General features: G+C 47.9%; 2 protein-coding genes across 4 annotated transcripts; both read right to left on the bottom strand.

Annotated features, from left to right (window-relative positions):
- Positions 1-461: 461 nt before the first annotated feature.
- LOC124864325 (suppressor of cytokine signaling 7-like) lies at positions 462-16,201 on the bottom strand. 3 transcript variants are annotated; one of them, XM_047359081.1, is made up of 10 exons: positions 14,262-16,201; positions 11,519-11,580; positions 9,139-9,243; positions 8,425-8,562; positions 7,890-8,029; positions 7,641-7,809; positions 7,405-7,533; positions 6,997-7,132; positions 6,475-6,633; positions 462-3,447 (listed from the first exon to the last, which is right to left on the bottom strand). In XM_047359081.1, exons 1-9 carry the CDS (start codon positions 15,857-15,859, stop codon positions 6,495-6,497), a joined length of 2,616 nt encoding a protein of 871 aa, XP_047215037.1. In that variant the 5' UTR covers positions 15,860-16,201; the 3' UTR covers positions 462-3,447; positions 6,475-6,494. The 3 variants fall into 3 exon arrangements, with proteins under 3 accessions (XP_047215037.1, XP_047215036.1, XP_047215038.1); XM_047359080.1 differs by having other exon boundaries at positions 6,459-6,633; positions 14,262-16,195; XM_047359082.1 differs by lacking the exon at positions 9,139-9,243 and having other exon boundaries at positions 6,459-6,633; positions 14,262-16,194.
- Positions 16,202-18,215: 2,014 nt separating this feature from the next.
- LOC124864806 lies at positions 18,216-20,583 on the bottom strand. Its single transcript, XM_047359721.1, has 6 exons — positions 20,410-20,583; positions 19,931-20,041; positions 19,498-19,560; positions 19,155-19,418; positions 18,673-18,930; positions 18,216-18,583 (listed from the first exon to the last, which is right to left on the bottom strand). Exons 1-4 carry the CDS (start codon positions 20,575-20,577, stop codon positions 19,158-19,160), a joined length of 603 nt encoding a protein of 200 aa, XP_047215677.1. The 5' UTR covers positions 20,578-20,583; the 3' UTR covers positions 18,216-18,583; positions 18,673-18,930; positions 19,155-19,157.
- Between the last annotated feature and the right edge of the window lie 488 nt (positions 20,584-21,071).

The raw sequence follows: 21,071 nt of genomic DNA, 5'->3' as shown, positions 1-21,071 counted from the left end.
AAGCTCTTTTTAGCTGCTTGGATGCAGGATCTGGTTCTTTCAGTTATGATCCAGATGTCAGAACCATAGGTGAGGGTTGGACCATCGATGGACCATCAAGACCAGAGCTTCACCTTTCAACTCAGCTTCTTCTCCACCACAGACCGAAGTAACGCCCTCATCACTGCAGACGAAGCTCTGGTCCATCTTCTGCTGTGTCCTGCCTTCACTCAGGAACATGGGAACCAATCTGTTTACGGCAAAGAGTGACCTTTGACCTGAAGGGAGGGTTCTCTAATAATGGAGCAATTTGTTTGGGACTGTTTGTAAGCTCATTAAAAGTTCTGAGGTCAATAATCATCTCTGTCTGTGTTGAATTTTGTATTTTACGATCCAATAAACAAACTTAAAACTCAAAGAAAATAAAACCAAACGTTGGGATTCTGGATGAGACGTTTTGGTCCAATTAAAGACGGACAGACTTCAGTCCCACCATGTTTTATTAACAGGTGACTGCACAACAACGACACATTACTGCTCCTCCACACCAACAACAACATGTCAGCACGTCTGCAGTCCTTCAGAGTGCACATTTACAACGGTTTGACATCATGGAAGCGTCCCTGCAGGATGCCCAGGTCCCGCCTCCAGCTCTCCCAGAGTTCCCAGTGTTTGACCTCCCAAACAGGCTGGTTCCAGTGAAACATCAAGATGTTGGCATGGTTGTAGCTCAGTAGTCGTCATAGTAACCCTGCTCTAAGTTTTTTGGTAAGGTTGCCATCGTGGCGCGGCGGTCGCCTCCAGGATCTGGACGTTATTCCCAACTTGTAGAATCCCAAACATCTCAGAAACTAAATGAAAAACCCAGATGGAAATGTTCTGAAGAGCTGTACATCATTCATCTGTTGCTGCTTCAAGATCCACAGGTGAGACAAATCTCCACGTTTCTCCAGAGGAACCTGGAGAAAGCTTTTCTAACATGATCCAAGTTAACGAAGGGTGCTACATGGAGGAACCAAGTCCAAACACAAAGTTGTTCTCTGCATGATGACCAGAACCAGATTTGTTCTGTTCAACAAGAAGTTCCAGAAAACTTTTTATCAACATTTTTACAGAAACCAGATAAAATCCAATCAAATCTAAAAATGGGAATTTCTCTCAAATTGTTTCAAATAAAAGGAAATTTGGATTTTCACCAGAATTCCTCTAGAATTTCATATCTAGAATAGATTTCATACCTTAATAATTCCCATTCAAGATATTTTCAGAAGATTTTGACAAAAATTTAAAATTAGACATTTCAAATTTAAAAATGTGTCCACTAAACCAAAAGCAGCTAAACTGCAACAAAGTGCTAAAAAACTGAGCGGATCAGAACAACATTTCTGGAAACTTTATGAAAAATGAGAAAACCCAGCCGTCACTCTGAAATATTCTCCTTCAGGAGGAACTTCTGGTTCCCTGGAACATTCCAGCGTTCTGTTCCTGGAACCAAAAGTTGCAGCAATTTTTACAGTAATCATATTCCAAATATCATCACAAAGTTCTCAATAAACTGTCATTCACATTCGTACCGGAACCAGACCCGACAATAAAAAATGGGATCAGCGCTCATTCATTCAAAAGTTCATTAATATCAACAATGATCCAGTGTGAAGACGAACAGCAGGATGAAGAAACACCAAAAGACCAAACTTTCTTCTTGACCTTCAACAGCGGCAGACCTTCATCAGTCCACATTCACACAAAAATACAAGGTTCTGTTTGGGTTCCGTCACCAGGTCCAGTCCTATTATCAGCCAAAGTATAACTCAGTTCTTCAGAATCTGACATTCCTTGAAGGCGGAATCATAAAATAATTAATAATGAATAATTTAAACGTCAGATCAGAACAAAAATCTGATTTTCTTACATTTCAAGACATCAAACATTCATCAGATTTTAAAAGCTGCCCGTTGAGTTCCTGAAGGCTGCAGCTCGGTTCTGACCAGCACCAAGACATTTACTGTGGGTTCTGAAGGCTCAGCTTAGGGATGGACCGGGCCATAAATACCAATCCATATGGTTCATTTAGGGACTGGGTCGGGTCAGAAGTTCTGAGTTTAGGGATCTACCAACAGTAGGATGGTTCTGGAATGCTGGGCAGGATCAGGATGGATGATGATGATGGATGAAGATCATCACTGTTGTCCCATGTGAGCTACCTTAGCTCCTGTAATTAACTGGTTGTCGTGGCAACCCACTCATTGCAACAGCATGAAGATGGAGACACCAGACAGATGTTCTGACCTACCAGAACCAGGAGCAGACATCAGGGCAGAACAGGTCAGAGGTCAGAACTGCAGCCTTTGTGTTGCAGGGATTTCCATGTGATTAAACTCCAGTGTAAATAATATTCCCTCCCACTGACACCCGGCCCATAGATGGTTCTGAACATCATTCTAAACCCAACTGTCTTCTTTTAAACGTTTACTTTTACCAGATGACTGAATATAATTTCAGAACCAGTCATTTTCCTCTACATTTACAACCCAAATGTCCCAGCCAGCATTAACCTCAGACTGTCAGAGTTCCTGAAGCCAAACGGACCGGTACTGGTAGCTTTTACAAACTGGTATCAGTGAACTATCTGCTGCTCATGGGTGGGATTAATGGAGCGTTTAAAACTAAAAGGACCCGGTCCAGAACCAGAACCAGAACGGCCTCCTCCCCCTCCCCCCTTAACTGATGAACGATATAACCATGTTATGGACCCGGATCCATTAGAACCGTTGCATCCAATGTACTGATGGCTGAAATTCATCATCACAGTTTAAAGCTGCAGCTGATTTTTTATTTTCTTTTGTTCAGCTGAAAACAGAGAAGTTTAAAAACTGAAATCTGAAATGAAGCGTTGTGAATATTAGTTTGATTTAAAAGCTGAATATTGATTATCGGAGCAGCTGATTCCACTGATCCGGACTTCATCTCCTCAGATGGGTCCCAAAATAACCGTGTTGTACCACAAAACAGCGCCCCCTGCTGACGTCCCTTGACACTTCAACAAGGTCTCCAGCAAAAGGAAAAGTAAACAGAGATGATTCTTGTAGAACCGATGAAAACATCCAAGGTTCCTGACACAACGTTAAACTCCACAGCGTTCTCCGACTCGGGCTTTTGGAAGTTTATGGATCCTGGAGACGACCAACAGTTTCTCTCCTCGTCGAGTTTTCAGCGTTTTCCCGACGGTGACGTCACGTTCGCTTCAGTCCAGCTGATCAGTGATGACATCAAAAAGGAGGCGGAGTCTCCTTATCCCCTGTCCCTCTCCTGTCAGCTCCCTGTGAGCCAATCAGATGAGGGAGGATCATCTGAAACCCGCCTGGATACGAGACTGAGCGAAGGGAGCCCATTGGCTGCAGTCAGAGTCCAGTTTGAATATTTGAACGTCCTTCAGTGATCGAGTCCAGAAACAGAGAAAGAAAAGACCTGCAGGAAGAAAAGCGACAGTTAAAGGAACAGTTCCCATTTAAAGCAAGAAAACTCATGGTTTGGAGCTAGAACCGACCAGTACCAAGACTTCCTGCTCTCCTGCCCACCTCAAATCTTCTGCTAGATATCATTATGTGGACTGAAAAACCTTTCGGTCAAATTCAGCATCGTTTTGCTCCCAATAAAGAGATCCAGGATGTAAAATAGCCTGCTGGGGTCAAGCAGCCTGCTGGGGTCAAGCAGCCTGCTGGGGTCTTGTAGCCTGCTGGGGTCAAGCAGCCTGCTGGGGTCAAGCAGCCTGCTGGGGTCATGTAGCCTGCTGGGGTCAAGCAGCCTGCTGGGGTCAAGCAGCCTGCTGGGGTCAAGCAGCCTGCTGGGGTCATGTAGCCTGCTGGGGTCATGTAGCCTGCTGGGGTCAAGCAGCCTGCTGGGGTCAAGCAGCCTGCTGGGGTCATGTAGCCTGCTGGGGTCAAGCAGCCTGCTGGGGTCAAGCAGCCTGCTGGGGTCAAGCAGCCTGCTGGGGTCAAGCAGCCTGCTGGGGTCATGTAGCCTGCTGGGGTCATGTAGCCTGCTGGGGTCATGTAGCCTGCTGGGGTCATGTAGCCTGCTGGGGTCAAGCAGCCTGCTGGGGTCATGTAGCCTGCTGGGGTCAAGCAGCCTGCTGGGGTCAAGCAGCCTGCTGGGGTCATGTAGCCTGCTGGGGTCATGTAGCCTGCTGGGGTCATGTAGCCTGCTGGGGTCATGTAGCCTGCTGGGGTCATGTAGCCTGCTGGGGTCAAGCAGCCTGCTGGGGTCATGTAGCCTGCTGGGGTCAAGCAGCCTGCTGGGGTCAAGCAGCCTGCTGGGGTCAAGTAGCCTGCTGGGGTCATGTAGCCTGCTGGGGTCATGTAGCCTGCTGGGGTCATGTAGCCTGCTGGGGTCATGTAGCCTGCTGGGGTCAAGCAGCCTGCTGGGGTCATGTAGCCTGCTGGGGTCATGTAGCCTGCTGGGGTCAAGCAGCCTGCTGGGGTCATGTAGCCTGCTGGGGTCAAGCAGCCTGCTGGGGTCAAGCAGCCTGCTGGGGTCAAGCAGCCTGCTGGGGTCATGTAGCCTGCTGGGGTCAAGCAGCCTGCTGGGGTCAAGCAGCCTGCTGGGGTCAAGCAGCCTGCTGGGGTCAAGCAGCCTGCTGGGGTCATGTAGCCTGCTGGGGTCAAGCAGCCTGCTGGGGTCAAGCAGCCTGCTGGGGTCAAGCAGCCTGCTGGGGTCATGTAGCCTGCTGGGGTCATGTAGCCTGCTGGGGTCAAGCAGCCTGCTGGGGTCAAGCAGCCTGCTGGGGTCATGTAGCCTGCTGGGGTCATGTAGCCTGCTGGGGTCATGTAGCCTGCTGGGGTCAAGCAGCCTGCTGGGGTCATGTAGCCTGCTGGGGTCAAGCAGCCTGCTGGGGTCAAGCAGCCTGCTGGGGTCAAGTAGCCTGCTGGGGTCATGTAGCCTGCTGGGGTCATGTAGCCTGCTGGGGTCATGTAGCCTGCTGGGGTCATGTAGCCTGCTGGGGTCAAGCAGCCTGCTGGGGTCATGTAGCCTGCTGGGGTCAAGCAGCCTGCTGGGGTCAAGCAGCCTGCTGGGGTCATGTAGCCTGCTGGGGTCATGTAGCCTGCTGGGGTCATGTAGCCTGCTGGGGTCATGTAGCCTGCTGGGGTCATGTAGCCTGCTGGGGTCATGTAGCCTGCTGGGGTCAAGCAGCCTGCTGGGGTCATGTAGCCTGCTGGGGTCATGTAGCCTGCTGGGGTCAAGCAGCCTGCTGGGGTCATGTAGCCTGCTGGGGTCAAGCAGCCTGCTGGGGTCAAGCAGCCTGCTGGGGTCAAGCAGCCTGCTGGGGTCAAGCAGCCTGCTGGGGTCAAGCAGCCTGCTGGGGTCATGTAGCCTGCTGGGGTCAAGCAGCCTGCTGGGGTCAAGCAGCCTGCTGGGGTCAAGCAGCCTGCTGGGGTCAAGCAGCCTGCTGGGGTCATGTAGCCTGCTGGGGTCAAGCAGCCTGCTGGGGTCATGTAGCCTGCTGGGGTCAAGCAGCCTGCTGGGGTCAAGCAGCCTGCTGGGGTCATGCAGCCTGCTGGGGTCATGTAGCCTGCTGGGGTCAAGCAGCCTGCTGGGGTCATGTAGCCTGCTGGGGTCAAGCAGCCTGCTGGGGTCAAGCAGCCTGCTGGGGTCATGTAGCCTGCTGGGGTCATGTAGCCTGCTGGGGTCATGTAGCCTGCTGGGGTCATGTAGCCTGCTGGGGTCATGTAGCCTGCTGGGGTCAAGCAGCCTGCTGGGGTCATGTAGCCTGCTGGGGTCATGTAGCCTGCTGGGGTCAAGCAGCCTGCTGGGGTCATGTAGCCTGCTGGGGTCAAGCAGCCTGCTGGGGTCAAGCAGCCTGCTGGGGTCATGTAGCCTGCTGGGGTCAAGCAGCCTGCTGGGGTCAAGCAGCCTGCTGGGGTCAAGCAGCCTGCTGGGGTCAAGCAGCCTGCTGGGGTCAAGCAGCCTGCTGGGGTCATGTAGCCTGCTGGGGTCAAGCAGCCTGCTGGGGTCAAGCAGCCTGCTGGGGTCATGTAGCCTGCTGGGGTCAAGCAGCCTGCTGGGGTCAAGCAGCCTGCTGGGGTCATGTAGCCTGCTGGGGTCAAGCAGCCTGCTGGGGTCAAGCAGCCTGCTGGGGTCAAGCAGCCTGCTGGGGTCAAGCAGCCTGCTGGGGTCAAGCAGCCAGTTATTTAACTAAGCTCCTGGGCTACTAAACAATAGTAGCCCAGGAGCTTCTCTCTGTTTCCACCTAAAGCAGAGGTCAATGTTTCTAAATCTGTTACAGTTTAAGGCTCGCTACACAAAGCTCCACCCTAAAGGTTCAGGGTAATAGCATTAGGGCTGTTTTCTGGGGTAGAGTTCTGGTTTTAAACCCTGGGAGACGCAGTGGCGCTCCAGAAAACGACCCTGGTTTTGTGAAAAAGGTTCCTGCAGCAGAAATGTCCCAAAAACAGACACCTTGTGATCCAAGCAAGTTCTACCTGTGGATGGACTCACGATGTGCCCCGGCTCCAGTGCTACGTTTGGGACTCGACTCCCGGCTGGCTGCTAGGCTCCGAGCCTCGCTCCTTGGCCTCCTTCCCGTCCTGCAGCATGGGACTAATCTCCTCCTCAGGGTCGTAGTAGTAGAACTTCCTCAGGTAAGCGATCAGAGGCCTGGAGGACAGAGGAGGAAACGCAGTTTTAGATGTTCTGCTGTCAATCAGACATGCTTCATCCAACAAATCAATCAGCAGCTGAATCTGCAGCTTCCTCTAACTGCAGGAGCACCAAGCTGAACGCTGATGCTAACAGCTCATGTTTGGATACTTTCACTTCTTCTTTCTGCTCTAATCAGCTACTTCCTCCCCCACTTCCTGTTTCCTGGAATCTTTCAGCAGAAACGGTCTGAAACCTGCCGAGTCGTCTCACTGACTGTCCCTGTGGTCTCCCATCATTCTGGCTGTCTCATCAAGCAACAGGTTAATCAGTCGGGGGGCGGGGCTTCTCCCAGGTGTGTCAGCAGGAGCAGGTACTTACGTGGGCAGCGGCAGCTCCTGAATGTGGTCTATCCGGACCAGCTGTCTGATGCAGAACCGACACAGATGCTGCAGAGACTTGACGCTGCTGAACCTGGAGACCGGATACAGGAGCTGGACCGGAGTCGGAGGCAGACCTGAAAACACACAGAGTCAAACACAAGATGATGGAACAGAACCTGGGAGAAAACTGACAGGAATATTTGGGTCAGAACCCTTAAAATGTTTATGGTTGCAGATTCTTTACAAATCATGATTGTTGGAGGAGAAATCTCATTCTCCGTCTGTAAAACGGATCATCTTTTGAAACTTTTCATTGACTTTTGTTCTACTTTTTGAATGAAAAAAACGGGATGCATAGGTTCTGCAGGTGAGACCGTACAGCACAAGCTGATTGGTCAGTTCCTACCTGGGACTCTGGAGCGCAGGAAGTAGAGGAACTTTCCATTCTTGGAGTGCATGATGGCTCTCTCAATAAACTCGACCACGGAGTGACAGCGGTCCTCGAACTTCGGATGGCACCACAGACTGAAGGTTCCTGCAGGACGGAGACAGAGATGTCAGGGCCGCATCGGGTCACACATGAACAGCTGTGTGTGTGTGTGTGTGTGTGTGTGTGTGTGTGTGTGTGTGTGTGTGTGGTACCTCTATAGTGCTCCATGCGTGTGTGGTGTGTGACTCCCTGCGACCGGAAGCTCAGGCTCAGGATGTATCGAGGATCCGAACTGTCCCGAACCAGAAACGATCCGTCCGGTTTCCCTTTTAACTTCATCTCAGCATCTTCCCAGTTCATCGGGCCCCAGTACCAGCCACACTGCAAACACACACTCAAACGGTGAAGCCCCGGCCCTTCACCACCACTGTCATCCAATCAGAGTGCAGAGACACACCCACCTTCTCCAGCTCCCTGAGGCTGGTGGCGAAGCTGCCGGCGTCGGGTCGGCTCAGGGGGCAGCGAGGGGCGAGTCGGGGTGGGGGGTTCTGACCATCTGGCCGAAGTGGTACTGGGCAGGGTAAACCTTGCAGGAACGTGTCTGGGCAGGAGAATAAACCAGAGATCAGTTAGGATCAGACCTGGTTCAAGATTCCTTCATGAAATTTCTTTTCCAAACAGAATTCCGAGTTTCTTAAAGTAAAAACACAAATATTCTGATGTTTCTGCAAACGGACAGATTGATCCAGCTTTCAGACAATGTGAGAGGTACTAAAGTCTGTAAAAATTAGTTTTCTATATTTACCCAGACCTTGTAAAGTAAAAACAGCTGAAGCTCCTCGTGGCTCATCGGACCTTTTGGGTTTTTCCCCTCCTGTGATGCAGATGTTTTAAACTGGTCCGCATCAACGGTTTTGCTTTGGACTCATTAAAACCTCAAAGCTCTGCTGGTTTCTGAGCTGCTGGAACCAGAACCACAGCGAGCTGGTGTCTTACCGTTGAGGCTCAGGCTGTGTTGGATGGTGCTCAGTGTGGGGTGCAGGGCCATGGGTCGTGGGGGCAGAGACTGCATCGATGCTCCCACGTTCCGTTCCATGAAGGGTCCGTGATGCTGAGGAGGACCCCCGAAATCATCTGCAGAGACAACAATACAACTGAGAGGAGGTCCACTGGTTCTGAAACATCTGGATTCACCAGCTGAACCTCCTGATTGGTCCAGTTTGAGCAAAGTCAGACTGAGCTTCACTATAAATGCACCTTATTTAGAACAGGTTGCAGCCTGAAATGCAGCAATAAATAAATATTTTATAAAATGGGACAAACTGAAATTGTGTCAAGAATCTAAAAGAATCAAAAGTCAAAGGTCCCAGGTTCCTCTGAGAACATCGATTCCACAACTTTCCAGCTTCTTTCTCATCATCGCTCAAGTTCGGGTCAGTAACTAATGAAATGAATCTGCTGGTTCCTTCTTAAACCCAGAGAATAAAGAACCCGATTCTTACAGCTCAGACTTGTTTTTGATGCTGAATGTAACCAAAGAACCTCAGCCACACATCAGAAAGAATCCAGAATCATTAATCAGAACTGGACCGGGCCTGAATAAAACAGTTAGACAAGAATCCTACCTGAGAGCGAAGGCATGACAACGCAAGCACACAGAGCAGGAGACAGAACAGAAAGTGACAGAAGAGGAAGAGGAAGTAAAAGTACCAAGCAGGCTGAGGCTCCGTCTGGGTGGGGGGGGAGGGGTGGGGGGGTGGTGACAGCTCCCCCCCCTGTGAGAGATATCCACATCGACCAGAGAGACCGTCTCACCTGGACAGAAGGTTAGAGGAAGGAGGGAGGGGTTAGTGAGCAGAGAGGAAGAGCCTCATGATGAAGATGATGATGAGGTGTCACAACCAACAGTGAAGCAGCTGATGGACCTGTTCTAACTGATGTTCTTCAGTTCACATCCTGGAGAAACTTCTGGACTCATAAACCTCCCAGTCAATCAATCAATACTCCCAGTCAGCTCAGAACTTTATCATTCAGCCGCTGACAGATCAGCGTTCCAGGATGGATCATCGTCATGGAGCAGTTTTTCCAAACTTCTCAATAAACTGAGATCGGCCCTTTCTGCTGGACATGTCATTGAGATGATCTGCACCTCCTACAGAATACCTTGAACAAGAAAAAGCAGCCGAACTGATCTAATACTGGCATCATACTGATACTGATCCCTTCCACCGATACAGACAGTATGGTGTGTTGGTGGTGCTGGAGGTGTCCAGGAGGAATCCTAATGAGATGGACCATCTCAGCTCCAACCTCCCGTCAGATGGTAGAGCTCCTCCCAAGGTAGAGCCTGGTCGGCCAACAGAGGAAGCTCATTTCAGCTGCTTGCAACCAGGATCTGATTCTTTTAGCCAGGGTCCATATCTCAGGACCATAGGTGAGGGATGTAACATACCAGGTGAAGCAGTAAATCCAAAGCTTCACCTTTCAGCCCAGCTCCTTCTTTACATGACAGACTGGATCAACATCCTGATCAGAGGAGCTGAAAACCATCTATCCATCTCCTGCTCCACTTTGCCGTCCCTGAGGAACAACACCAGGAACCTTCTCTCTACTGATGGAATCAGACGTTCTCCACAAAGTGATTTCCTGATGAGGTAATCATTGATGTGTCCTGCTTCTTCACCTGACAGCTCCATCATGTATGACCATAGCTCTTCATGAAGGTTCTAGTTTCGCTTTTCTGGACCTAAATATGACTTCCTTCAGCTAATTCCTAGCAGCTCACTGGTTCTGCTCTCAGACCCAGCTGAGGGGGAAATCCAGCATATATCCCAACCAGCTGTGCTAAACTATGTTGAAGGAATAACATCTGGCAGAGTTGGGCTCCATTGTGATTTGGCAATTAAGGAAAAGAAAGATCCCTTATGGGGTTCCTCAGGGCTCCCTTCTCGGGACACACAGCTTTATTTTTCTGTTATCCTGTGACCTCAGTCGGTTGCTGTCACTGACATTGTGTTAACTGTGTGTGTGTATACTGATACATTAAAATCCTGAACACACCGTCAGTGACTTAAAGGACAGAGGTCACATAGGAGAAAAACATAAAACACAATCACTCTACAGCGTTGGCAAAAACAGAAGACACTCCAGGGAAAACATTGGAACAAACATCAATAAAAAAACGATAATCGTGACTAAAATCACAACCCAAGTAATGAAATAGTTTTTCCATCTGTTGGTCCCTGATTTAGGATCTGGATCTTCTTCCAGACACTAGGAGCTCAGTTTTGCCATGAAGTGGGTGATGAAGAGGAGTGGATGAATGCCTTTGGCTGTTTGTGTGACTCTCTGTCACACAAGTTTCTGCTAATATAGCAGAATTTACTCCCAATAATTTTGCTGGCTTCTTTTACTATTAGTTTCGTCCTGTTTTTGTCTCTTGACAGGATTGGGAACCAGGTGATGAAAGAAAATGGATCATATACGGGTCATCAACTTGTTACACACCAAACTGGGTTAATTTGTGGAGGAAATTCAATCTTTGCTGACCTTATCTGAATTCTCACTGAATGTCAGCTTCTTGTCAAGGACACTACCCAGAGGTGGTGGACTGGACCTCTCCCTGGAACATGTACACACATCCCTGGGTTTGGTGACATTTAGGAGTTGCCACACCACATAATAAAATCCTCCACCACCTGACCAGGTGATCATCTTCTCCCTGTAACAGGCTAACAGTAACTGTGTTGTCCTGCATGCTGCGGCATTAAAGACATCTTAGTCAGAATTAAGACATTCCTGTCAAAGCAGAACCTAAAATCTGGATTAGGTCCAGTATGTTGGAGCGTGTGTGCATGAACGCTGCAGAGCACATGAACCCGTCATGCCTCACCTGGCCTCCTGTTTCAGCTGACTGTGTTACAGTTTCCTGTCAGCTGCAGCAGCTCATTCACATCTAGCTGATCTTCACCCAAACACTCATCTACAAAGATCTGGTCCAACAGAATCATAAAAGCATGCCTCCATGATTGTTATGCATCGAGTTGGAACAGGATGACAGAGTGGTCTTGCTGCAGAGACGGGAACTCACCGGTGAAAGCAGGAGTGAACGGCACCGGGGAGAAGGCACTGTGAGGTCTGGATACCTGCAGCCTGGTGGAGACAAGCAGAACCACTGGTCAAAGAAATGACTTAGTCACAAGTTTGAAGCCGTTTGTACACGATGCAGGACAGTAGATGGTTGGATTATAAATAGCAGGATGTTTATAAACAGGATCTATAAACTGGACCTTCAGATCTAAAGTACAGTGGATGAAGATCTGCGGTTAAACAGAAGAGAGCTGTGAGATGGTGAACAAGATGAAGGATTCTCTGTGGTGGTCTTCATGACAGCAGAGCTGAGTGAGTCTCTTGGGGAAGAGCTCAACTGTCTTTACAGGAGGTCATGATGGACATGATGTTCTCTGTCCTCCTGTCCCTCACAGACTCAAACGTCTCCAGGTTCTGTTCCTTGATTTTATCTACTGGTCCCCCAACAGACCACAGCAGAGTAGATGGCACCTGCCAAAACAGACTGGTGGACCCGAAGATGAGTCTGCTCGTCCTTTTCTTGTACAGAGCATCAGTGTTGGTCCTCCGGTCCAGTCTGTGTTAGGGATCAGAACCAAGTACCTGTAGCCATCAACCAGATCCACTTCTCCCATTATGTTCATGGCCTTAAATGCAGATTTTTTTCCTCCTAAGGACCACTACCACCTCCTTGGTCTAGGCGATATTGAGAAGCAGATGATTCCAGCCAGAGCAGACCACTAAGACTCCAGTCCATTGTTCACTCAAACACTCCAGACTACAGATGTTTAAAGCCTGAGGTGAAGAGAAATGGAGACAGGATGGTTCCTGATTGGGCTCCTGCATTTCTGATCCCCCCCGTCAACACACTGAGACAGGTAAGCAGCAACCCAGGAGAGGGTGGACAACCTGACACCCATCCAATCAGGAGGTCCACCATTAACTGGTTAAAACAGGCAGAACCCATTATTCTGCAGGTTATAGAGAGGGATGAAAAGAAAAGGAGCAACAGTGACTAGCTGCCACTATCGGGGCGCCATCTTTAAAAATGCCATGGTTGCGGGTGTGACATCACAGTCACACCTGGCCCACACCTGAGCATGTTCCTAACCCAAGCCCTCCCCACCCCTCGTTGTTGGGAGCCCCAAACTGCTGCCATGGAAACAAGTTTTATCTGAGGTCTGAGAGACGGATGCTGTCGCCATGGTAACGCCCCATCTCTCCCTCTCTCTGCTGAGCAGCGAGGGTGCTGATCACCATAGCAACAGCTGCAGGGAAAAGTTGCGCGGGAGCCATATAAAGTTCGGTTGGATCACAGCTGATCTGAGAGCAGCAGCTTCTGATGAAGACAGGAGGTCAGAAGTATAAATACTCTGATAATGTAAACAGAACAAACATGAATACAGCAGGTCTTCCTCACATGGTCCGGTTCTGCTTAGAACTTCTGGTTAGTAAACACCTAACAGGATTTCATCTGACCCTGATACAGCAGCCTGTAGAACCTCCTCCAGCAGAAGTGGTTCTGTCTGACATAATCAGTCTCATAATAGGATATACTGAGGTTTTTTAATGCTATGGTTTCAGAACCACAGAAATGTTCTGTCATGACGTTCCTGTAATGCCAAACAGAAAGCCAGGGCAACTTCGGTTTTCCAATATAGTGATTAAGCAATCCTTCCCTGTCTGTTGCTGCACACTGCCACTCAGGTGACTGAAAGAAGGGTACGAAATTTCTGTCACATTTACGATTCAACTCCTAGCATCATAAACACAAGCAGTAGGTTGTTTTAAAGCCAATCAGATCTTGTTTTACATTTAAAACTCTTTATGAACCCAAAGTATTTTTACCGGCATGAGAATTTCTAACCGGTCCAGCACACCATTTTAATAAGGTGGAAATCTGGACTTTGACTGGACCATTGCAGCACCTTGATTGTAGTCTTCTTCAGTATTCTGTCGCAGATCTGATGCTGCTGTTTGGGATCAGGGTTCTGTTTGGACCGAACTTTAGCTGTCCAACAGATGGACTCACATCAGACGACGGTTCCTTGGTACACAGAAGAGTTCAGGGTCCATTTAATGACTGCAGAATGAAAAAAGGCCCAAACCATCCCCCTGCACCTCCGTGACTGAGAGCTGATATCAGGTGTTTGTGCTGATCTGCTGCGTCATGGTTCTGTGCACCATGGTCCAACATCTTGTCTCATCTGTTCAGAGGACATTGTCTCATAGGTCTTCTCCTTCATTTAAACTCAGTTTTTGCAAAGTCCTGCTGCCATCTTGTTTTTAGGAACAGGCTTTCTCCTTGACAGGTCGCCAGCGATGGACTGGCGACCTGTTCAGGGTGAACCCCGCCTCCCACCCATAGACTGCTGGAGATAGGCACCAGCTTCCCTGCGACCCACTATGGAAGAGATGGTATAGAAGATGACTGACTGACCGGCCTTCTCCTTAGCAGCCAGACTGGGTTAGTGCTTTTCTAACTGTCATGTCTTGACATTTGACCTGTAAACTGCTGACGGAGGTCTATAGAGTCTGAGACTGAGCTCCTGGGTGTTTTCTTAAATTCTGATGTGTTTAAGAAGTTACAGAGGAACAGCAGGACTTTTAAAGTCAGGATGTTAGGAAACATCAGAACATCAAAGATTTCCAACACCGTCAATCAACATCCATATATTTCTGAAAGTTGCCATCGTCATGGCGATAAGCATTCTGATTGCAGCGGTTTGAAGCAAGCTTTTAGACCTGTATCCAAGAGATCTTACCTGCTGCTGTCCTGGTCCGTACTGCTGCAGGTTGACCCCCACACATCCAGCAGACTCCCCCCTGATGAGGTGGACGACGCCAGCGACGGTCTTTTGTCCAGCAGACCACCCGACCCCCCACTGGAGCTCTTGGTTCTAAACAGCTTGCTGAGTCGGACTTTAAGGGATCCTGCCTTCCTTGACTTTCCCCGTGATGTCTTCTCCCCCTCCCCCTCCAGAACCACCAGGGGTGAGGCAGGTCGCCCTGGTCCCCCTGAGGCCACACCGAGCTTTGGGGTGGCGGCACGGCTCTGCGGCTGAGATCGGGACTGATGCTGATGCTGTGGGCGAGGGCCTGGGTCAGGAGGGATGTGGGTGCTGCTGATGACTGCTGCATCTGGAGGGCCCTGTGGGGGGACAGCAGGGTACGGGCAAGTGGTGCTGCTGCTAATTGGGGGGGACACGGTGGAGCGGCAATTCTGCTCGGTGCAGACCCCTGCCTCCTCAGCCAGTCTGTGGACCTGCCGCATCAGACCGCTCAGTGTCCCAGCACAGAAGACAGTTGCCGCTCCCCCAGGTGTCCCCCCTGCACCAACTCCCCCCACCTCCTCTTCTTTCTTAGTGTACTCTCCATCTCTGCATCCCCCCTGAGACAGTTCCCCAACCTGCTCAGAGCCCAGACCTTCCAGAACCAGCAGGGCATCGCTGGTGTCACCCGGGTCCTCACCGGGCACACCTGGCCCCGTGGCCAAGATGCTGTGGCAGGAGCAGCGAGGAAGGGGGAGTACCACATCTTCGCCACTGCCTCCCACTCCCTCTCTGCACTCACCCAGCTGACCCAGTTTCTGGGCCAGAACCAGAACTGGATCTTCATCTTTCCTAGACTCTAACAGACCCAGGCGCAGAGCCTGGTCCAACAGACCCGGTGGCCACTTTGCCAGTTGGTGTCTGTGGCACAGGACTGGAATGGATTCAGAGGCCAAAGATGGGACCTGCTGAGGGTTCTGTGGCCCATCAGATCCTTTGGACAGTCTAACGACTGGGTGCCACTGTAGGTTTTCCTCCGGGGATGGTACACAGCCAGAGTTCTGCTCTTTCCCTCCTCCAGTTCTGGGACCAGATGTTGTGCTAGCAGAACCTGTCCCTGGTCCCGAGTCTAGCTTCTGTCTCTCTGTTTCCTCTTGCAGGAACCCTGCTGGCGGCTGCTCCAATCCGGACCGCAGCAGGTTCTGCAACACCATCAGCTGTGCCCTGGATCCGTGTCCACCCGAACTGTCCACGAACCGCTGTGCTGCTGCGGCAAAATCCTCAGGCGGCGGGGACAGCTTCGCCTCGGACCTCGGCGGGACCTGCGACAACCCCAGGCCGCCGTCCAGCTCACCCTTCCCGGGGAGGGGCGAACTATAGTGCGGGGATGCGGATCCGAGGCCTGCAGAGGGGCCGCTGGGGTCCACATCAAACCCGCCACCGCGGTGTCCCAGCGCGGCTTTCACCGGTCCGAACCCGCCGCCTGCGGACCGGATCAGGTCGTCGGGCTCGTCCAGCCGGTCGTACTCCGCGGCAGAGACGAGCCGCATCAGGACAAAGTCCGGAGACATTTCTTGCTGCGCGTCATTCATGGCGGCGGGCTAACGTTAGCGGCTCCGCTCTTACATAACAGCTGCTGCATCTCCGCGCCGAGCTCCGGGCCGCTCCGGGCAGCGCACACCTGCAGTCCGGACCGGGTCGAGACGGGAACGGCTCCACGGGACCACCACGAAACAACAAGGGGCATGAGACACCCGCCCGGTTAGCTGCTAGCCTCCAACCGAGTCATCCTCCAGTGAGACAACGGGATATGATGAAGAGGAGGGCGGGGAGCGGAGCTGCGCAGGCGGCTTCAGTGATCGATCAGAGCCGATCGATCAGCGGGAAATAAAGACGCGATCAGCAGCTGCTATTATTGTTATTATTATTATTATTATTATTATTATTATTATTATTCTGTTGTATATTTTATTTCAAACAAAAAAATTATATATATATATAAATTTATTTATTTTTAGGTAGGGAATGCACCGAATTATTATTATCATAGTCGTAATTTTATTGTTTCATTTCATTGTATTAATTTATGGTTTTTAAATAAGTTACAAACATTATTTAAAATTTTAAATATGAATTATTTTTAGGAGTTTGCTTAAAATTTCTGAACAGAAGTAAAACTGGATTTTATTTATTTTACTTTACCCTTTTATTTTATTTTAATTTGATTTTCTCACCTTTTTTCTTTTTCTTTACATTGCACTGGTTTACTAAATGTCTTTATTGATGGGTTAAATATGTTGAAGATATAAATTATTTACCAGTAGAAAACTAGAAGGCAGGTGAAGTGGATCAGACTTCTGGAGGTTATAGGAACATCCCACTGGGAGGAGACCCCTTCAGACCCAGAACTCTGTGGGACTGTAAATCCTCCTGGAGGAGCTGTGGACAGGGGTGTGTAGGATCACCACCAATAAAATAATTCATAAACAGTATTTTGTCTAATTGGTTTTTATTTTAATAATTTGATACATTTCAGATGGAACTTTATTATAAAAATTAAGTTTTACTGAAGGCTCTGTTGGAACTTTCTCTGACCGCAGTAATAATTGACCTGTTGATGATCCATCCATCCAGATCATCTTGAGTTCCAACTCGGTTCCCTGTGGGATAGTTTTCGGTTTCTTAAAGAATAAAGATATGAGATCAAGTTGTGTTTTGGTTCATTCATAGCTGTGGATCCAGGTTTATTCTCACGATAGCTTTGGTTTACTGCGGGAACTCAGAACAAGTTCCGCTTCCGTGTTCCCTTTTATGGTGAGTTCGTTTCATTATTAAATGATCAAAAATGCAGTGAAATTAAACACAGATGTGTTCATCCAAAAGGCAGAATATTCACAGATAATAATAAATTAATAAATAAAGCTTCGCTGTGAGCAGGGTTCGAACCTACGCGGGGAGACCCCATTGGATTTCAAGTCCAACGCCTTAACCACTTATGGGGGCAAGGGACTGCTAGAAGGGGGGAAAGGAAAAATGATAATATAATATAATCAGACTTTTCATTTCTAACTACTATTGTTAAAACTATCTGTTCAACATTTTTTACCCTCAAGATTTTGTTCTATCTGGTAAACCATTGGAATTATCTCTATTTTGGTTGTTTTCTGTCACTACTACTATTGAGGTCCAACATCATTTAGGTCACACAACACACAATCAAATTATGATCAGCGACATTTATTAAACCTGTTCTTACCCAACCACGTACACTGATCTGTCACTATAACTGGACATGTGTTAAGCACTGTCCAAAGGCTGACTAAAACATACAGGCCCAACTGTGAAATTATTCTAGATTTCACACATTTTCAGCACTAGACTGAGCACATCAAGCGTAAATAAAATTGTTTAAACAAAAGACAGTGTCAATCAAATGCCTAAAAACATTTTGCATCAGAACATCAGAGTAACAAACTAACCATTATACAAAGAAAATCTTTCTTAGCTTTCACTGCTTGCTGAAAGTTTCCTTCCATTGCAAAATAGTCTGTCCAGAGGCTGGACAGTACCACTTTCCCCTAATCTGTGTATGACCAGTCCTTTTGTTTTTGGCCTGACCACAAACTGAACATTGATAGTGGTAGTCCTGTTTCCATTGCCGCTTTTTGGGAGGTTCCCCCCTTGCCAGACGTTCCTGGTCTTCTAGTTCTGCCCTATTCTGTCTCCATCTCCTGTGACGATTTATGTTTGCTGAAAGCTGATTTGATGATGAAGATGCTGCTACATTAGCAGCAGGTGCCAGAGCTGATGCATGAAGTGGTGGTGAACAGCACTGATGCAATGAAGATAGAGGAATAGCCAGCGGTGGGAACTGTCCTTGTCCAGATGAGGTCCACACTGGGCCTGATGGACAGTAGCAGAAACTTGAAGCAGATTGGGGTTTTGGCATCTGATTCTGCTCATAATAAGGCCAAGCAGGTGATTGTGGCTGCTGACTCTGTGCATACAAGAAGCAGGTAGGAGCTGGGCCTGGTGAAGAGTGACCTTGCTGGCATGATAATGACAAAGCAGTCTTAGAATAAGGAGGACAATGCTTTGAAGAGCCAGTTTTACCACCAACGCGTGGACGTATCACTGCCTCGCCTTCACGATTTTCAGGTTCCTGAAACTCCATGCATTTATGTCCATGTTCAACAGGAATAGAGGGGAGCTGTCTTGGATCTGGCAGGGAATTTTCAGCCACAGACACCTTCTGTGGAAGCTGTACTCCTCGCAGGAGAGTGTCTCGGTCTGTTCTTTTCTGTCGCCCATGTAGCCTGAAAAATAGTACAATACAAATTGTTGACTTTTTAGGACAAGCACATCTCTAAACGGCAATATTTCTTAGAAATAAAAGTCATCTTACCAGGCACATACTGTGGTGTTGTTGATGGTGACTAACAACAAGTTGGTCTTATCTTGTATGGGCTGGCAGTCTTCAAGCAGCTGTTTAACATGGCAGTAGGTTTGCACAATTGACTGTGGAATGGGCAGAACTTTTCCCTTGCAGTCTTTTGGTCGGTTCCTCGCTTGTTGGTATTCTTTTAGTAGCTTGAGGCAAATGCACTCAGTGATTCTAGTGGTGTCAGGTCTCTGGGCAGCCTGGCCATGGGTCATGAACAGCCTGTGTGGAAAACAGGTTATTAAAGTTGCAGAAAAATTGCAAATTCATTAACAGTTATTTGAATGAAGCAGTAATGAAATGTAATTGAATTACTCTCCTCAGTTTGATCAGCTTAATCTTCTAGTCTTAAAACTTTAAATTACAAATAGGATTTGCAAAACATGACTTGGCTTTCTTTAGTTAATATGCAAGCAAATTTTGCATTGTGTCAAATAACATGTCACCTTTCAGCTGCCTGTTGACCCGGTGCAGAGCCACTGCGTTTCCGGGAAGCTCTCCATGGTCCTGGCAATGTTCTCCTTACTTTTTAGGGTGTATTTGGAGGGCCGCTTGTCCATGGCATGTAAAGCAGAATACAGTTGCATGATTTCTGCCAACTCTGTGGTTGACAGCGCAGTTATCGTACGATTGAGGCTTAAAAGATACTCCGCCAAATTGTCAATAGCCTCCCATCCAGGAAAACCTCTGGAATCACACCGGGTAGTATCCTTAAAAGAATAAAAACAATTGATATACAGACATACATACACACTAAATCATATCAAATTAAGCATTTATTTACGTTACCTGAAACATTTTCCTTGGACTGCTGGAGGTGTCATCTTCTGTAAGTTCCCCGCTGGTCTCAGACTGGATAATCCACATTTGTACCAAGGAAAAATGCCCACATACCACAGGAAAAAAATAAAGAATTAACTTGTTTAGTCTTAATAAACCAAATTAAAGCATAACATCAGGCGCTGAAATCTGTTTCTGATTTATTCATGCTGTGTATGAATGAAGTATGCAGGGGTATATATTGAGAAATGTAAGCAAACCAACCAACACTAACCCAGCACATAAAAGAGGCAGAATACTGTACCTGTGGATAGAGCCAAAACAGAGGCTAAGATGGAAATGTGATTTCATAACAAGACAAACCTCATCCCCACATTTTGCATACAACATAAGTCAGCTACGAAGTGGTGCACGCTCCAAACCCACAGGGGTCACATATTACCTGGGATGAAGCACTGCTTGGTCCACTAAAGGAGTTGTCATCAGTAAGCGCACCTCTGACTGGACCAACAGTATGAGTGTGAGAGACAGGGCTTGCATCAAAACTGGTTTCCTGAGAATTGTGCAGGAGAGACAGCAGAGGTAACATATGCTTGGATAGGAAAGAAGCTTATCCTCCATATTCATGATCTCCATTTATGTTTTAGTCCCTGATGCCAAGGCCTTTCTAACATAAAAGTTTCAGATCATCAAACTGTCCATCAATAGCCATATTCAGTGCCTGATGATAGCGTATCCAATTATCATAATCTGGTTAATTAGACAAATACATTGGAAGGGGAAACATTCATGTATAAGCATCCAACAAATGAGTTTAATTGGTTCTGTTAATATGAAAATCCCAAATTAGTCATAATACATACAAATGAACCTTTGTCTTTAAAAATAAATCAACTCATTATAATGAAATGATCACATTACCTGAGATGAAGTGGAAGATGACCCTTCCTGGAGAAAAGGAGTATTAGGGGGTGACATCTCCAACTGGTCATCATACTGTGGCACCTTCAGAGGGCTGTTGATGAGGATGTCAGTGACCTCACTGATGGTGACATCAGGACTTTCCTCCTCCAGAACTTCAGCTTGCATCTCTGGCAAAACTGCATGACCCAGCACTCTGTTGCTAAGGGTGTTGATGTTGGACATCAGACGAACATCATAGAGTTTAGTGTGTGATCTACAACTCATATGTAAAGCATCTTGAGCTCTTTTCATGTTCCATCTGAATCCACCCTCAAGTATATACATTTGAGTGTGCACAGCATTGCTTCTCCATCCTTAAAAAACAATGTTTAAAAGGCATTACAAAGATTGGGTGCATTTATGAAATGATAAAACTAACTCTTCTTTGTTTGCATTTCTTTTCAGAAATTATAGATAAAAAATTCTGAATAGTAAATACAAAGAAGAGTTAGTTTTCATAAATTATTATCCGAAGACCATTTTTAAATTTACAATAATAAGTCAGGCAGGTGTGTCAATAATGAATGACTTAAAAAATACCTAGTTACTATTAAACCTTTAATATCACAGCAGATGCCACATATATCATAATATTTCAAGCAAAAGTCGCTCCTTACCTG

This window comes from Girardinichthys multiradiatus, chromosome Y, assembly GCF_021462225.1.
Source record: "Girardinichthys multiradiatus isolate DD_20200921_A chromosome Y, DD_fGirMul_XY1, whole genome shotgun sequence".
Lineage (NCBI taxonomy): Eukaryota > Metazoa > Chordata > Actinopteri > Cyprinodontiformes > Goodeidae > Girardinichthys > Girardinichthys multiradiatus.
The sequence above is the reverse complement of the archived record's forward strand: the minus strand, read 5'-3'. Positions and strand labels throughout refer to the sequence as shown.